Here is an 18,041-nt window from a genome sequence, read left to right on the forward strand (position 1 = left end):
CACCAAACGTTGCATAAATGCTTGGGGTACCTTGGGTCATATCATGGGGACAGAATAACCCTCACCACCTCCCACCCCCACCAGCGAGAATGGAAAGCAGACTTTTGATTTTCATCGATAGATGGAGAATATTGTGAGTGGTTCAGAGAAGTTTAACCACCGACCACTGCGGGACAGAGCGGCAATGGACATCTTTTTCACTTCCCGAGGGAACGGTTGCTTTGTTACCCCCCCTCCCTTTCCCCCCTACCTCAAAGGTATCTGCAGGACAGACATTTTCCAACAGCAACCCCCTCCTAGTGAAACTGCCGAAATCCAGCATCACTGCTCACCTCCACTCCGTTAATCCTTCTTTTTCCCACCTGTGGAACCACCTTCCAACCTCGATTCAATCTGATTCTTGCCTCCAGGTCTTCAAGGCACATGTTTACCACCATCTCAAGTCATCCCCATTCCAAAATCATGATCTTTTCTTCTGTATCCATATTGCCCACCCTTTGTCATTACCTGCATCCCTTGTTTGTCCATCTCCTTTCTCCCTCTGCCCTGCTGTTGGTGGTTTCCCCTTTCTCCTGGTGTTGTGTTGTGTTCTGGAGTGCCCTTCCAGTTTGTTCTGTGTCATCACTCTTCCATGAGCCTACAGCATGCAGAGAAGAAAAAGGAAAAGAAGGAAGAAAAGAAAAAAAAAAAATAAAAGGTTGTAACTTCAGGTATTAATCACGAAAATGGGACCCATGCACTCCTCACGTGAAGAAGCAGCACCTCGAGTAGGCAGGGAGTATTATTATGATAATCAATATTAAAAAGGAGCTGTGTCTGTCTGTCTCTCTGTCTGTCGTGTTATAACTTGAGAACAGATGATCAGATTTCAATAAATCCAATGGCAGTGGATTCAGGAAACTCCTGGGAATGTTTGTGACATGCATAAATAAATAAATATATAAATAAATAAACAAGAAAAAGAGCAATCAGAAATTGCAGAACAGCACCAGGACTTGTTTTGTGTGGTGTTTGTATACTGGTGTGTTACGTCATGAAGAGACATAATTAGAACTGTCACTTTATAACTACTGACAGTGATGACCGGGTACCAAGACATCCCGCTTTGATTAGACACCTGACCCTGACCCATGATAATTTTTTAATTATTGTTGAATTGAATTTAGAATGGGATTAAAATAAATTCAACTCAAATCAAATGGAAGACCAAATCGGTACAATCCTGCATTGGAGTAATCAGAAGGAACAAGCAAAGAAGTCCTCAATCGGAACCTGGATAGGATTCACATTTCAGCTGCTACTCCTCTCCCCTCAAACCCATGCAGACACAGCTAACTGAGCCATGTGCAAAAAACAAAATTAAAATAAATCAAAAAGAACCTAGATAATAAAAATAAAAAATCAAATCATTCTGGATGCCAGACCATTTGTCTGATCAAGTTGAAATTTAAAACATGTATTTCCAATCACCACCAGATCATAATTGTGAAGTTTTACCTCGATTGATTACGTGGTTCCAGAGAAAACATTATTTAATATTTTCTTCAATCCAATATGGCTGCCAAACCATGTGACCAATGACATCAAATGTGTGAACCTTTTGTTCCTCATGGATAGGCGGTCATACGTGTAAAGTTTCGCCTCTATCAGTTCAGCCATTTCAGAGAAGAATATTTTTGAAGGTTTGAAAAAAAAACAAACAAAAAAAAAAAACAACATGGTTTCTGAATCACGTGGCCAATGACGTCAAATTTTTTTCTGTCGACCATTTTATCCATTGATGACCCTGAAAACTTTTAATACTGATCAGATCACGGGTTGAGAGGCATAATGTTGTAACTGCATTTTTGGCGAGGTTGAATGGAATGGCTCTCATGTCTAACAAAACACCATTTCACGGGTTGAGAGACAATGTTGTGACTGAAAATTTCCCATTTCCTGCAAATCGCAAATGAAAGATAAATGGTGTTTTGTTAGACATGAGAGCCATTCCATTCAACCTCGCCAAAAATGCAGTTACAACATTATGCCTCTCAACCCGCGAGATGTAGCATTCTACATATGCAATTATGACATCATAACGAAAGCATCTGTGGAGTCATTAATAAATAAATAAATAAATAAATAAATAAATAAAACCTACATTCCCTGTGAGGACTACTTCCCGTGTGCGAAGTTTCAATTTTTTCCTTGGTGCGGTTTCAAAGATACAGAGGTCTAAAGTTTTTTCTGTTTTTCCCAACAAAGCTGCCACACCACATGACCTATGACATCATAATTATCGATAAAACATTCTGCACGAGTCACCGCTCCAATGGTGAAAAGTTTGTCTCAATCACACAAGCGGTTGTGGAGAAAAACATCAAAGTTCTGTGCAGAGACAGACAGAGACAGACAGAGACAGACAGAGACAGACAGAGACAGACAGAGACAGACAGAGACAGACAGAGACAGACAGACTCTCCTCCGGCGAGGGTAATGAATGAATTAATGTGTTTGGGAACATGGGTCGTGGGCACACGTGTCGAAAGTGCAAATGACAACTTGTGACCCCTGGTTATCCTGGCACGGAGGGCAGGATCTTGCGGGGATCCATTTTTCTTCTTGCCTCATCGATTAGCCATCGAAGTAAAGATCGGTGTTCCCGTCAGCGAAGCCACGGGTCTTACATGCTGCTAATAATAATAAAAGTCGGACCACTGGACCTGCAGCATATCTGGGTCCTGGCCTCATGTTGTGAACCATATTTGGTGGCATTCTGACTGGTGAGTCTGGGGAAGAAGATTTTTATAGAAATTTATGAAATCGGCCATTTTCACCTCCTTAAAGTCATGTGACCGGAAGGAGGTTTGCAATTCCTGTTACCAGGCAGGAGAGGAACGTTGCTACAAATTTTCAGCCGGAGAAGTCAAAATAGGAGATGGACAGACAGACGGTGTGCGATGACACCTTATCAGGAATTAATTTGAGATGAGCTCATAATGATGATTAGTTCCCTTCTATGTAACTTTGATGCAGGAGGAAGCCATTAGCCCCATCAAAGTCAATATATTGTTGTGGTTTCCCGGCCGTCGGCGTGCGGGCGACCGCTTCTAGCCAATGGTGGCCGCTCTCGCCCACCGAACGGACAAACCAAGTCGCAGCTTTCAGATAAACGCCGAAATCCAGCTACGAGTGTGTCTTTAATCACACCGAAAATCAGCCAGCTATTCTGTCCGCGCGCGACAGGGTCCGATCACCGAATTATCGATTTACCTAATTATGCGCGCAGACAGAAATGCCGGGGATTTACACCTCGACGGGACCTGCTTGGAAACGAGCCGCGAAGCAGCTCGCTCCGTTTGCGATTTGCCGAGCGGTCTATATCGCCAAGCCCCGCCGGATCCGATTCTCTTATCGGTTATTAACAACCAGCTATATTCCGAACTTAATTATGGCAGTTCAGTTGGGGGAAAGGACGCAAGTCAACATTCACACAAGGACATTTATTACCCACACGACACATATGCAGTCATGCAGTCATGTATGCAATTAGGTGAGGCAAACAAAAGCAATGCATTTACGTAAGGAAAGGAAAAGCAATGCAATCAAGCAATGGGGGAAGGGGGGGGTTAGGATGCGAGTAAAAAAGATAGCCTACAGCTGATGTCTATAGTTATGTACAGTCACTTATGCAGTTTTACTTATGGGACTGGCGCCACGAACACACACACAAAAACCCAGAAAAGGAAAGAAAGAGAACGTGACCGTATGGTGAATTCTTGGGCTCCGTCCTCCTCGATCCGACCTTCCCCGAGAGAGCTTCCTCGCACATGACCCAGAGAGAGCGTCCACAACCAACGACCCAATCCCCGCTTCCAGAGAGACTGCGAGAGCGCGCGTGATCCAGCGAGCGTTATCCAGTGAGCGCGTGCGATGCAGAGCCCAGAGAGATAGATATAGATATAGATATAGATGATATAGATATAGAGATAGAGATAGAGATAGAGATAGAGAGACAGATTTTCCTCTTCCTGACTGACGAACACCGTCCTTTTATCCCCCGCCAACTTCGCCTTTGACCCCCCTCCCTTTGACCTTTCACCTCGCTCCCCATTGGCCGAGAAAAGTGGGCGTGAAAGGCTTTTTGATCCACAAATTTGCATATCTCGATCGCCCTGGGGCGGGCCAATTCGCCCCTCGCTCCTCACCGATTGGACGGCAAAAGTGGGCGTGTGTCGTTTTTGATCCGTTTTGAAGCACAAAATCCGTGATTTTGTACACGCTGTTCAACGTGCGCCCTACACGAGTCCAGCATCGGTGCCCATGAGTGGCGCGAGATGACAGGTGATGCGATGGTGGCCGAGTTGTGACGGTAAAAGGTCATGGCGGTTGTGGTGAAGCGGCGTTGTGGTTGGTGGTTGTTGTTGTGGTTGTGATGGTGGCGATTGGTCCAAAATAAAGATAGTAAAAGAAAAACGGCTATCCTGAAGAGTCGCAGCACGTATAAATGACATGTATTCCCACTAGACAACGGGTTTGGGCCTAACTACACATGCACTTACCGAGATACCTCACCTAAGGGACCTGAATGGTGGTTTGCGAATCTGGTAACCACAACAATATATATAGAGATATATATATATAGATATATATATATAGATATAGAGATATATATAGAGATATATATATATATATATAGAGATATATATATATATATATATATATATCTCTATATATATATATATATATATATATATATATATATATATATAGAGAGAGAGAGAGAGAGAGAGAGAGAGAGAGAGAGAGAGAGAGAGAGAGAGAGAGAGAGAGAGAGAGAGAGAGAGAGAGAGAGAGAGAGAGAGAGAGAGAGAGAGAGCCCCGCCCCCCCCTCGCCTCCCGCCCTTCTTCCAGCGCGTGAGGGAAACTTCCAGAAGGGGTCGTTTTCCCGCCCAATCGGGGACGTTCCCTCACCGCTCCGCCGTATTCATTTGTCCTTTTGCCTTTTGGAGGGTCGAATCCACCGCGTTGGCCGATGGGGATGTCATCCATTGGGTGGGGAGGAAGGGGTGCCGTCGTCCATTCTCCCTCGACGAATGCCAGGCTTCTCGCAACCATGTGCTGAGGTGGAAACGCGGTGGTGGTTGTGGTTACGGTGGTTGTCATAATTTATTATTATTTATTGTCATAATTTATTACGGTGGGTATTTACAGGTAACATCCAAGATGGAACAAACCTTGATGGACGACTAATCGGAGAGAAAGGGGGGCACGGAAATCGCGCAGACATTAACAGAGCAAAAGTGCGGGTCAGAAACCACGGATTAAGATTAACGGAGCAAAAGTGCGGGTCAGAAACCACGGATTAAGATTAACGGAGTGAAAGTGTGGGTCAGAAACCACGGATTAAGATTAGCGGAGTGAAAGTGCGGGTCAGAAACCACGGATTTAAATTAACGGAGCAAAAGTACAGGTCAGAAACCACGGATTAAGATTAGCGGAGTGAAAGTGCAGGTCAGAAACCACGGATTTAAATTAACGGAGTGAAAGTGTGGGTCAGAAACCACGGATTAAGATTAGCGGAGTGAAAGTGCAGGTCAGAAACCACGGATTTAAATTAACGGAGCAAAAGTACGGGTCAGAAACCACGGATTAATATTGTGGGAGCGAAAGTGCGGGTCAGAAACCGCGGATTAAGATTAACGGAGTGAAAGTGTGGGTCAGAAACCACGGATTAAGATGAGCGGAGTGAAAGTGCAGGTCAGAAACCACGGATTTAAATTAACAGAGTGAAAGTACGGGTCAGAAACCACGGATTAAGATTAACGGAGTGAAAGTGCGGGCAAGAAACAAACGGATTAAGATTAATGGAGTGAAAGTGCGGGTCAGAAACCACGGATTAAGATTAGCGGAGTGAAAGTGCGGGTCAGAAACCGCGGATTCAGATCAACGGAGCAAAAGTGCAGGTAAGAAACCATGGATTAAGATTAACGGAGTGAAAGTGCGGGTCAGAAACCACGGATTAAGATTAACGTAGTGAAAGTGTGGGTAAGAAACCACGGATTAAGATTAACGGAGTGAAAGTGCGGGTAAGAAACCACGGATTAAGATTAACGGAGTGAAAGTGTGGGTAAGAAACCACGGATTAAGATTAGCGGAGTGAAAGTGCAGGTCAGAAACCACGGATTTAAATTAACGGAGTGAAAGTGTGGGTCAGAAACCACGGATTAAGATTAGCGGAGTGAAAGTGCAGGTCAGAAACCACGGATTTAAATTAACGGAGCAAAAGTACGGGTCAGAAACCACGGATTAATATTGCGGGAGCGAAAGTGCGGGTCAGAAACCGCGGATTAAGATTAACGGAGTGAAAGTGTGGGTCAGAAACCACGGATTAAGATGAGCGGAGTGAAAGTGCAGGTCAGAAACCACGGATTTAAATTAACAGAGTGAAAGTGCGGGTCAGAAACCACGGATTAAGATTAACGGAGTGAAAGTGCGGGTAAGAAACCACGGATTAAGATTAACGGAGTGAAAGTGCGGGTAAGAAACCACGGATTAAGATTAACGGAGTGAAAGTGTGGGTAAGAAACCACGGATTAAGATTAACGGAGTGAAAGTGCGGGTAAGAAACCACGGATTAAGATTAACTGAGTGAAAGTGCGCGTCAGAAACCACGGATTAACATAACGCAGCAAAAGTACGGGTCAGAAACCACGGATTAATATTGAGGGAGCGAAAGTGCGGGTCAGAAACCGCGGATTAATATTGAGGGAGCGAAAGTGCGGGTCAGAAACCACGGATTAATATTGAGGGAGCGAAAGTACGGGTCAAAAACCGCGGACAGTTCAATGTGCCAAAGCCTGTGGTTTTGCAAGTGGCCCCGAGCGGTCCCCAGTGCTCCCAAGCGGTCCCGAGCGGTCTTGCAAAGGAAATAAATTGCATCGTGGACAAATACAACGAATGTGAGTGAAGCGTCCTGACGTCATCCGACGCCGACGGTCCAATCATAACCACCGAGCACAGACCAGAGATCCCAAGGCAAGGACGATCAGGAGGGAGAGACAAACATGTATCTGTACAACTTGGTTACATCGACACCGCTGCCCGTAACCGCAGTGTGGTGATGTTCACTCTGATGAAGTAGAACTTCCACGGAAAGGAAGGAATGAAGTCCTAACCTCGAATACAAGGGAAAGTCTCATTTGGCGCCTTCAGTACCTGAACGAAGCCTCACCTGTCGGAGGTCGATCACCTGTAGGAGGTCATTCACCTGTAGGAAGTCATTCACCTGTAGGAAGTCATTCACCTGTAGGAGGTCATTCACCTGTAGGAGGTCATTCACCTGTAGGAGGTCATTCACCTGTAGGAGGTCATTCACCTGTCGGAGGTCGATCACCTGTAAAAGGTCGATCACCTGCAAAAGGTCGATCACCTGTGAGCTCGCAATCCTCTTTCGGGGACGATGCCATTGCCAAGTTGCGAGCGGACAGCACAGATCAAGGCAGACACGACTCGGATCAAGGCAGACACGACCCGGAGATTGGGCGAAGTTAACGATGGAGAGAAATAAATAAACAACTCTTACATGGACGGAACCATTCTCTCTCTGGGGGGGGGGGGGATTCGTATTCCACACTCGACTCATAATCCACAATTTAAATACTTACCGAACTTAATCCCCCTTTCAGGTAATAGTTACAAGGCAGTTGTTATAAAAATAACATTTGATGACCCTCCATGGCTACATTGGTCGAGGTAGTTTTCCGAGGGGAGCTCCCCCCCCCCCAATGTTAAAACTCACCCAAAGCGCCAACCACGTGTTAAGTTTCCCCACAGATGTCAATTTCACCAAATTTGGAACAAAAACCGGTTTGTTGTTTATTCATTTTTAAAGAATCACAAAAATGTGATAATTAACATGAAAACCTTTACACTGGGTTCGGTTAAACATGACTGTACCTGGTGAATGAGGACACAATGAATTGTCATCTCGTGGGGATGGCAGCAACAAGGAAAGGGAGGGAGTTGGTACAGTGTGGACAGTGGGTACAGTGTGGACAGGGGGTATAGTGAGGACAGTGGATACAGTGCAGACAGTGGGTATTGTGAGGACAGTGGGTACAGTAAGGACAGTGTGTACAGTGAGTATAGTGAGGACAGTGGATACAGTGCAGACAGTGGTTATAATGAGGACAGTGAGGACAGTGGGTAGAGTGAGTATAGTGAGGACAGTGGATACAGTGCAGACAGTGGTTATAATGAGGACAGTGGGTAGAGTGAGTATAGTGAGGACAGTGGGTACAGGGAGGACAGTGGGTACAGGGAGGACAGTGGCTACAGGGAGGACAGTGGGTACAGGGAGGACAGTGGGTACAGGGAGGACAGTGGGTACAGTGCTGAACGAGAGACCCAAACCGAGGGAACACACATTCTGCGTCCATCATTGGAATCGTTCACCAAAGAAAGTGCTTCGGCTGAACTAACGCACTTTATTTATTTATTTAACATGGTCGAGGCTCATGGAAGAGCGAGGACACAGAACAAGCTCGAAGGGTACTCAGTGGAGCACATACCTCCACCACATAATGCCTGATCCATGAGAACATATCAGGCCAATACATTTTTGAGATATCATGCCATACATTACCCTCGCTCTCAATGGTGAAGAATCACTTAAAAAATTAAATAATTCTCGTATCCAGATCCGGATTCGGATCTTCACCAAAATCGAATCAGTTCTTCCTCGTCACACACCCAACGCGTCCACCAAGTTTCGTCCGATTCCGTCCACAAGTTTTTGAGATATCGTGCTCCATATCGGTTTTTGCCCGATCTCTCAATGGTGAAGAATCATTAAAAAAAGAAAAAGCATGGAGAGGGCAAAGGGTGCAAGTCCAGAAATGAGGTGGAGGAGGCCAGAGAGACCACCGACGTGTCGGTGAGAGTGATAGCCAAGTGATGGACCCATCAACTCAGCTTCATCGCGAGAGATTCCAATGAAATTGTTCTCCAATACCTATTTTCAGACGCTTGAGCTCAGATGATAAGAAAGAAAGGTGTTCATCCTCTCTTAGAGATGGGACATTCCAGGCATCCACCCAAAGGGACCGCCTCAGGTTAACACAAGGAGACCACCATCTGGTAGACAACACCTCAGCACCACTCCTTCACATACCGCAATCTGACCCTGGAGGTTTACCCCGTGATTTTCCTCCTATCATCAAGAAATGGGGGTCCCCAAGCCTTTGCCCCAATCCTGCCATCCGGTGAGCAGTCCTGCAGTCCTGAGGAGGGCAGCAGCACAGGAGGTACTCCCACGGAGTGGGTTTTCAAATTTCCATACATTTGAGGGTTTTGCAGAGTGTAGTATTTTACGTCAGCCAGAGTGCAAATTCTGCCACCATCCTTCTCAAAAAAAAGTAACCCAACTGCAGGAGGACATCCGCAGACACTGTTGGGCACTAGAAATGGATGGCCGTTGCCTCACAAGGAGCTCCTCCGCCCTTTTCCACTCCACTGGGGGGTTTGCTCCCTTGCTTTCTTTTTTGAAACCACACACACAATTTAGATGAAACTTGACCACAAGCTTCATCACCCGTGATGTACCAAAGTTTGTTCCTGGCATTAAAAAAAATATATCCAAAGGTATTTACTTTCTTCTCTGTTATATATTTTTGTGGGTCATCCATGCCTTCCAGTGGTTGCCTGGTTATCTTATCGAGCTTCTACCAGGTGAGCACCCAGTGGTACTGCCCCTGTTTTTAATATCCCTGTTAGATTCTTTGTCCTCATTCCTGTAGGTCCAGCTTTCACTGGTACAACTTTTGCATTCTTCAGCTTCCATGATCTTCTCACTTCATTCTGGAGGTCTTGGTGTTTGGTCATGTTCTTGATTTCTGCATCGTTTAGTCTAAAATCACTGCCATTAACACCTCAATCAGCAATGCCTTCTTCTCTTTTTTTGTACCGAAGTATGATCTCTGGTCGCAACGCTTTGTTTTCGATGTTCACTCTCGATGGGATCATGAGATCACACGTGAATGGTAGATACTTCAATGTTTTCAGTCATTGCTTTTGGTTCATGTTCCCACAAATTTTCTGGAACTGGGACATCAAAGTTTTTGCAGATGTGCCAGCGGATTACTTTACCAGCTCTGTTGCGTCTTTGTATGTACAGCTGTTCTGATATGACTGTTTTTTTTGTGTGTGTCCGGTCATTAAGCATCATATATCATTCTGTTTACTAACCCCACCACCACCCCTCACCTTTCTCTTTTTTTTTTTCATACTCCTTTCTTTCTGTCTGTCTCTCTCACCCCATCCTTGCACTCTCCCTCCCGCAGTGAATCACAATATTTGGTGAGGGATAGCTCTTCCCACCTCCATCATCTCCCTCCTCCCCCCTTCCCCGGTTAATATCCCCATCAGCGAAGTGACTGGTTGCAATCAATAAGAGAAACTAAGAACACCCCTACCTAATCTTTACCGTTAACTCGATCGACACTCGGTAGGTAGGTACACACACCCCGTGAACGGTGCGTGTTTTGTAGTTAGTGTGACGTCATCTTGATACTCATCCACCATACACTCAGGCATATTCATTCACATGTAAAAATGGATTTTGGAACTTAGCTTTAGTTGAAAAAGAAAAATCCTCCGCAGCAGTGAATTACAATATTCCGACAGATTTTGCTTGTGAATTAATTTTGTAAAAAAGTAAATAAAAGGGAAGGATTTTTTATTTTTCGATGGTCACTCATGCCACAGTTGGGAGAGGAGTTTTGACCATGGCAAGGCCGCAAGAGAATGACCGACTTCTTATTTTCCACGAAGCAAGCTCACGAAACGTTCCCTGAGTTGTGCTTGCGTCCGTACCTCATGGGCGACCCATGGTGGATCTTGCGATGCCCTAAAACCTGTAGTGCATGCAGCGAGCTGGGCTGATGACGTACGTTTTATCCGCTTCATTTTTTTGGGAGTCCGGGACATTAATGTTATATGGCTTATAATTTGTGTTTAAAATGTCAATTATTTGATAAACGAAGGATACAAAGTCGACACAAATATTGATTATATATTCAACATTTGCGCCCTGTCTCGTAATCCCGTCTATTTGCAGCAGGGGTCAGTAAACCACTTGCACTGTGACACGTGTTTGGGCAAAAATCGGAAGTCGTCTCCCCTCTCCCCTAACGGGAGTGTGGGGAGGGATGAAAGTATTCTTTTGTGCCCATTATCTGACCCTGGGTACCCTGAACATGTATGCAAAATTTGGTGGAGATTGGCCCAACCGTATTTTCGTTCGTCTTATTTTCAGATGGACACACACGTACGTATACATACAGAGAATTACCTTTTTCAATGAATATATATGAATTAGCTTCAGTTGTTCAGTTTTATGTAAATCAGCGATAAAGCAGCAGATGATACAATTTAGTACTAGATTAATTTCTGCTGTTATGTAATACTTGGTGCTCATCCCATTAATGAAAATGGCAGAAGACATACTTCAGGGTGGCCACAATGTCTTGTCACCCATTATAAAGTTTGTGAGGTTGCCTTTGTGTCCAGAGTGTTCATTTGTTTTCTTTTCCTCCTTTTTTGTCAGATCGAGTGATTTCCCCCACAAATGCTCTGAAAAATGTCCCACAGAACATGCGGCGCAAAATGAATGTCTGTCATGACAATGACAGAACACAAACGGATCCACTGAACACTTAAGGCTTGTGTCATGTGACGTAAAATGGGTAAGCAAGTAAGAGTACTGCACATGAACGTGGTATAACTTGAAGAACCCTTCAGTGATGCTACTTATGTGACAACAGGCAATGTCACCATTTTTACGACAAGGGGTGACAAGACATGATGGCCACATTGAACATTGGCTGAAAGGATGACTGAGAGGTCCGCACACTCGCGTCGAAGTCGTCTTGCCTGGGTTCGAATCCAGACCCAGCTTCAAACTGTCCCCATGGTGTTTTGTACCCTGGTGTTAAACTGGGCATCCCGTCTGCCGGCATTCATCGGTGGACAGCTGTGCTTCCAGCAATGATGCAAAGCAGTAGCCACTTCATTTTTTAGGGGGTGGGGTTGGATAGAGGGGTTGCAGGTGGAAATGATACAATTTAGTAATAGGTTAATTTCTGCTGTTATGTCATACTTGGTGCTCATGTCAGTCATTTCCCCCTTCTTGAGTTCTTGAGAATGATGACAAGAAAGAGACTTGCATCAATGATTACTCTCAAGTGATGAGAAAAGCCTACAAAGCAATATCAATCATAAATCAAAATGACCATCATGAGATGTTGAAAACTGCATTTATCTTTACCCTTTATTTACTTATTGAAACTATTGTACTCCAACTGCAATGTTACCTTAAACTTCAAAACAATTCATAAACTCATGATAACAATAATTTCGTTTCATTCATTTTAAATAAAATTTGGCATGACACGGCCAAGGCTCTGGGAGCAAACTTTGTACACACACGGTGGCCTGCAAAAGGATTCAAAGCAAACTAATAATGGCCCATTTAGATGAAAGATGAATTATGCACAAACAATTTTTCCAAATGAACTTTGTTATTCAAAACTGAAGAGATCAAACTAAACACTGTTATCCTTGAAGGAGGTTACATGTCAGGAACACATGTAAAAATCATGTACAAATCAAAATTCACTGGTTGTAAAAGTATTCAACACTGGTTGTAAAAGCAGTACTTGGTGGAAAAACTTTTGATGGACTACAATCTTCAAGTCTCACCAATAATGTTCAATTTGGTTCAAGTCAGGACTTTGACTGGGCCACTCAAGAACATTTATTTTCTTCATTGTCAGACACTCCAGTGTTGCTTTAGCTTTGTGCTGCTGATCATTGTCCTGCTGAAATGTGAATCTCCTACTTGGTTTCAGATTCATGGCCAACTCAAAAAGGTTTTCATCAAGGATTCTCCTCTACTTTGTACCGCACATTGTCCCTTCTATCCTGACAAGCTTGCCAGTACCTGCTGATGAAAAGCAGCCCAACAACATGATGTTGTCACCACCATGCTTGACAGAAGGGATGGTGTTGAGTGGATGATGTCGGTTTGCGCCAGACGTAACGCTTTCAATTTAGACTAAAAAGTTCAATTCTTGTCTCGTCTAACCACAAAACTTTTCTCCACATATCTGCAGTATCATTAAGATGCTTTTTCACAAACTCCATATGACCTGTTTGATGTTTTTTTTTTCAGTGATGGTTTCTTTCTTACCACCTGTCTATCGAGGCCAGCTTTGTGAAGGGAACGGGATATTGTTGATTGATGAACACTGACCCCATCTCGAACATGGAGCCTTGCAGATCTTTCAAAGTCATTGTTGTATTTACAGTGACATCCCAAACCAGTTTCCCATTTGCCCGGCTGCTGAATTTGGATGGGTGACCTGATCTTGGTAGAGTCTGGGTGGTGTTGTACGACTTCTACTTCTTAATGATGGATTTCATCGTACTCAAAGGGATAATGAGTGACTTTGAAATCTTCTTATAACCCTCTCCTGAACAGTGTTTCTCTACCACTTTATGTCTGACTTCTTTGGAAAGATCCTTGGTCTTCATGCTTGCCTTGTTGATTGACCAAGTGAGTTGTACCTTAAAACTCCTCAGATAAGTGAATGTCGTTCTGGGGAGATTAATTTTCAAGTTAAACCACTCATTTCATCCAGGTGAAGGATATTACAATTATTTTGAAACATTTTAAACAAATAATTTGCTCCTGAAGTGATTTAAGGTGAATTCGGCAAAGGGTTTGAATACCGATGTAACTGAGAATCATCTGATTTTCTCTGTTAATCTAACTTCATCAAATTTTATCTCCATTTTTTTAGTTTTATCATTTTGAAGTAATTTGTGAAGACTCTCGATATTAAGTTTGATTTGAACACCATGAAATAAGTTCAGATGGCATCAAAATGTGAAAACTTTGGAGGTGAGTGAATACTTCTGCAAGCCGCTGTATAACAGATCCACCAACTCAACAGACCTATTACAGGAGATGATTATCATAGTGTACTTGGTCCTCCACTGAACACAGCCATTCCAGATTCATTTTGTTGGACAGGGTTACATTGGAATATGTATTTTTTTTAATGAATTGGCACGATAACTTCCCTTCCATTAGACTCCACATTTGAACAAATTGAGCTCCAGACAGCTCAGAGGGAAGCGTGCCATCAAATGAGCTCCATTTCTGGCGGCAAAAAAATCACATGAAATATGTACGAGTGATGAATTGTCTCATTTTGGAGTTTATGTCTGCCTGGTGTCAGGGGGTGGCAGGTATAGCGTAGACCCATAGAGGTACGCACACTCTTTTCTGAGCTGTCTATTCTGGGTTTGAATCTCAATCTGACTATGAATGTGTGTTACGTCCATTGGAGGGACAGTAATCCAGAGGAAACTTATCTGTCAGAACCGGTGGTTGGCATGGACATTAATGATCTCACGGTGTCTTCTGCAGAGTTGGTGAGTTGTCACCGGCACGTAGAACAAATTACAAATTTCTGCCCGATCTGAGTGGTGGGAAGGCAATGGCAAACCACCCAGTATAATACTTGCAAAGAAATTGCTTTGGCAGCACTGACGCTCTGGATAAGAGAATGACATCTGCACATCTCATCTGACATCATCTGTATAATGATCGAGTTTGACATTATCTGTACGATAATGGAATATGACATCATCAGTACAATTATGGTGTAAGAGCTATGACATCTGAACATCTCTAACCATAAGTAGACATCTCATGTTATGTTGATGGCTTTAGCAAAAATCGCTCACATTAGGCAGAGTCGTACAAAGTCCACATCTGGGTAGAAACCCTCCAATAAAGGAAGCATGAGGCAGATTCGACCAATTCATTTGTCACTTGGATGTGCCGTGTCTTCTGTTTTCCATAGATGTCTTCTCTTAACCAGGTTGTTGTAAAGGTACTCGGACTGTAAAACGATGTTGGCCTTTAATCTTATAGTTTGAGCAACACATTTGAGATCTTGTTTATTTCAGCTTTTGCACCTCGCTGGGATAATTTATCATGATCAAAACAGGTCGGAGGAGGTGGGATGTCTGTCTCTTCCTATTTCTTTCAAACATTTGGGAGAAGTGATTTGATAAACAGCTACTGTTTGTGGTCCAACAAACAAGCAAGGTGACATTTTGCTTTCCTTCCAATTGTACATGCTCTCCATTATCTGTCCCTGATGATCTGACATGAAATGGACACACTTCAGAGTAATCACAGGTATAAAGGTGGCAACAACTTCTGATGGCAACATAATGACAGGGATGAGACATCTGGATGACAATAACAAACACATTTGACTTGAGCATTACTGGGACTCCGTGAGCAAACAAGTGGAACATGTTCCTCCATTATTCGGGAAAGCAAGCACACAAAGATTATCTCAAAAGTAATGCTTCTTTTTACCTCTATTTTTGGAAACATCAGGTGGCACAACAAATCTACAGTTATGGTTATTTCTTCCTGACACTTGCTCACTTACAATAGATGGCTCGGAGCAATCCTGCATTTTAAGAAGACAACATTCAACAGCACCAGGAGGCATAAAAGTATGGCGTTTTTATGACATTGTCAAAAGGGATACGAGGGGCATTGGAGAAGTTCTCTCGATGAGGTCCGAGACATGCCATGTTTTTATTCTTACATTTCTCAAAAGTGTTTCCTGATTTTAACACGCAGGCACCGTTTTGTGATTCAAATTGGCAAGTCAGGTATGGGAGCATGCGCCGGAGCAGCGCATCTACTTTCTGCCAGGACTCCAGGGACCTACATCTGGCCACCCCCCAGGCAGATGCCTGGCCCATCCCCATCTCATTGAGATGCTGATCAACCTGCTGCAACCATGAGGAATGTGGTCAGCCCATTGGCCTCCTCCACTCACGAGGCTTCCTCGCTGAGACAATCTGGTGAGCAGGATCAATGTCAGGAAAACGAGCCACATGTCCATACAGCCGCAGCTGACGCTCACGGACCATGCAGGTAACAAATCTCATTTGAGTCTCTTTCAGCAACCGCTTGTTGGACACAAAGTCCGACCAGTGATAGCCAAGGATTCTCCAAAGAGATCTGGTACCAAAGGAATTAAGTCTCCATCTTAGATCCCTGGTCATAGTCCAAGTGTCACATCTGTAGAGCAAGACTGGAAGCACCAAGGGCCTGAAGACTTGGACTTTTGTCCTCCCACACAGGTACCGGCAGCGCCACACCCCATGATACAGTGAATCCATGACTCCCCAGGCCTGACGAAGAGGTTTGTTGATCTCTGGCTCACAGCCAGCAGAAACATGAATATCACTGCCAAGGAAAGTGAATCTCTCCGTGACCTCAACATCCTCACCACAAACAGGAAAAGACAATACAACAGCCTCCAAGATGTCATTGAAAGCCTGGATCTTCGTTTTGACCCAGGAAAACCCGTAATCCCAGTGGCTCTGACACCTCATTCAGCACATTGAGGGCCCCCAAAAGGATATCTGGAGTCTCTGCAAAGATGACCACATCATCTGCAAAATCAAGGTTATGTATCTTGACATTCCCAAACGATGCACCGCTGCTTGAACTCTCTGACATTCTCCCCAGAATCCAGTTTATACAAGCGCTGAAAAGTGTGGGGGTCAGTACACACCCCTGATGAACTCCAGTAACAACAGGAAATAAGTCAGAGATGGTATCATCACATCGCACAGCACTCTCAGCACCAGAGTATAGTTCAGACATCAGATTGATCAGTTTTGGGGGCACCACACGAAGACAAAGAATCCTCCAGAGAGCATCCCGATTCAATGGATCGAATGCTTTACAGAAATCAACAAAGGCTGCAAGCAGCCCCTGTCATTGTTGCAGTCCTGGTAATCACCCTTCCCTTTCCAGAGAGGGACAACAAGGCCCCTCTTCCATTCAGTTGGGATGATGCCTGTGTTCCAGGCAGAGCACAAAACTACATGCAACGACACTAATGCAGCATTTCCACCAGCCTTGAGAAGTTCAGCATGGATGCCACAGATCCCAGGAGCTATACCCCATTTCAACGGGTTCACCGCAGTCCGTTTCCACAAAATGAAGGTGGATCACAGTTGATTGGAGGGTTAGCAATAGAGGAAGTAACACCCATGGCATGCAATTTTACAGCTGGTGGATCAGCCTGGTACAGCTGCTCAAAGTAACTGGCCCAGCGGCCTTCACTTCAGACTCCTCTTTCAAGGGACTGAGGGACTGGCTTGGAGGAACGCAATGCGTGAATTCCCCTGAAAGCAGGACGAGATTCACTTAACCGCAGGTGATGCTCTACCCGCTCACAGATTCCTCTAACAATAGGCCGAATTGCCTACCCTTAGCACACGTACAGTTTTACGTCTTAACTCCCCGAACAGCTCATCTCTGACATTCAGCCTTGCCCTGTGACTCAGATCAATGATACCAGTGTCCCTTTAGAGATAAAATTCTTCTTCGCCCGACGTTGAGTTCCAAGACATCCACTGGCATCATCAAGGAAGGTGGTCTTGAAGGCACTCCACAACTCTTCAGGATTCCCGAAAGTACCCAGCCCCTCCAAATCCCCACGAAGACTGTTCGCAAACTCCTCAGCTACCCTCTCATCCTTGAGCTTGCCAATATGCAGCCTCGGCTGGGATGGCACCATTCTCCTGGATTTAAGCTGCAACTTCAGAGTTGCTGCAACAAGCCGGTGGTCAGTATTGACGAACTGAGCACTCTGGTAGACCCTGCAGTTCCAGATCATCCTCCAGCAACTATCAATGAGCACATGGTCAATCTCCTTTGCCACACTGCCAGCGTTGGAATACCAAGTCCAGCGATGAGCCTGTGGGCACTGAAACCATGAACCAGCCACCCTTAGTTCATGACTTCTTGCAAAATCAAGGATTTCGTGCTATTCTGGTTCACACTTCCAGACCAATGGGGACCAACACACATCTCATTACCATCCTTAGCAGTTCCAGTCGATGCAATGAAATCCACCGAGACTAGAAGAGTATCTCGCCTG

At 44.5% G+C, this 18,041-nt stretch overlaps 1 protein-coding gene across 3 annotated transcripts in view; it reads right to left on the bottom strand.

Moving 5' to 3' along the window:
• The window catches only part of LOC147029375 (death-associated protein 1 homolog), a 117,480-nt gene extending 109,918 nt beyond the window's left edge, over positions 1-7,562 (bottom strand). The window contains exons 1-2 of one of the 3 annotated variants that reach the window (XM_085872391.1): positions 7,361-7,555; positions 7,217-7,234 (exon numbers count right to left, since the gene is read on the bottom strand). In XM_085872391.1, the coding sequence (XP_085728517.1) occupies positions 7,217-7,234; positions 7,361-7,451 (109 nt within the window). In that variant the 5' untranslated portion in view covers positions 7,452-7,555. Of the gene's footprint in view, positions 1-7,216; positions 7,235-7,360 lie in introns of all 3 variants that reach the window. The other 2 variants (XM_085872390.1, XM_085872392.1) reach the window with 2 other exon arrangements.
• Positions 7,563-18,041: the final 10,479 nt, after the last annotated feature.

The sequence above is a fragment of the Eptatretus burgeri genome, chromosome 3 (genome assembly GCF_056783735.1).
Source record: "Eptatretus burgeri isolate ZD-2024b chromosome 3, Ebu_testis_v1, whole genome shotgun sequence".
In the NCBI taxonomy this organism is placed as follows: Eukaryota; Metazoa; Chordata; class Myxini; order Myxiniformes; family Myxinidae; genus Eptatretus; species Eptatretus burgeri.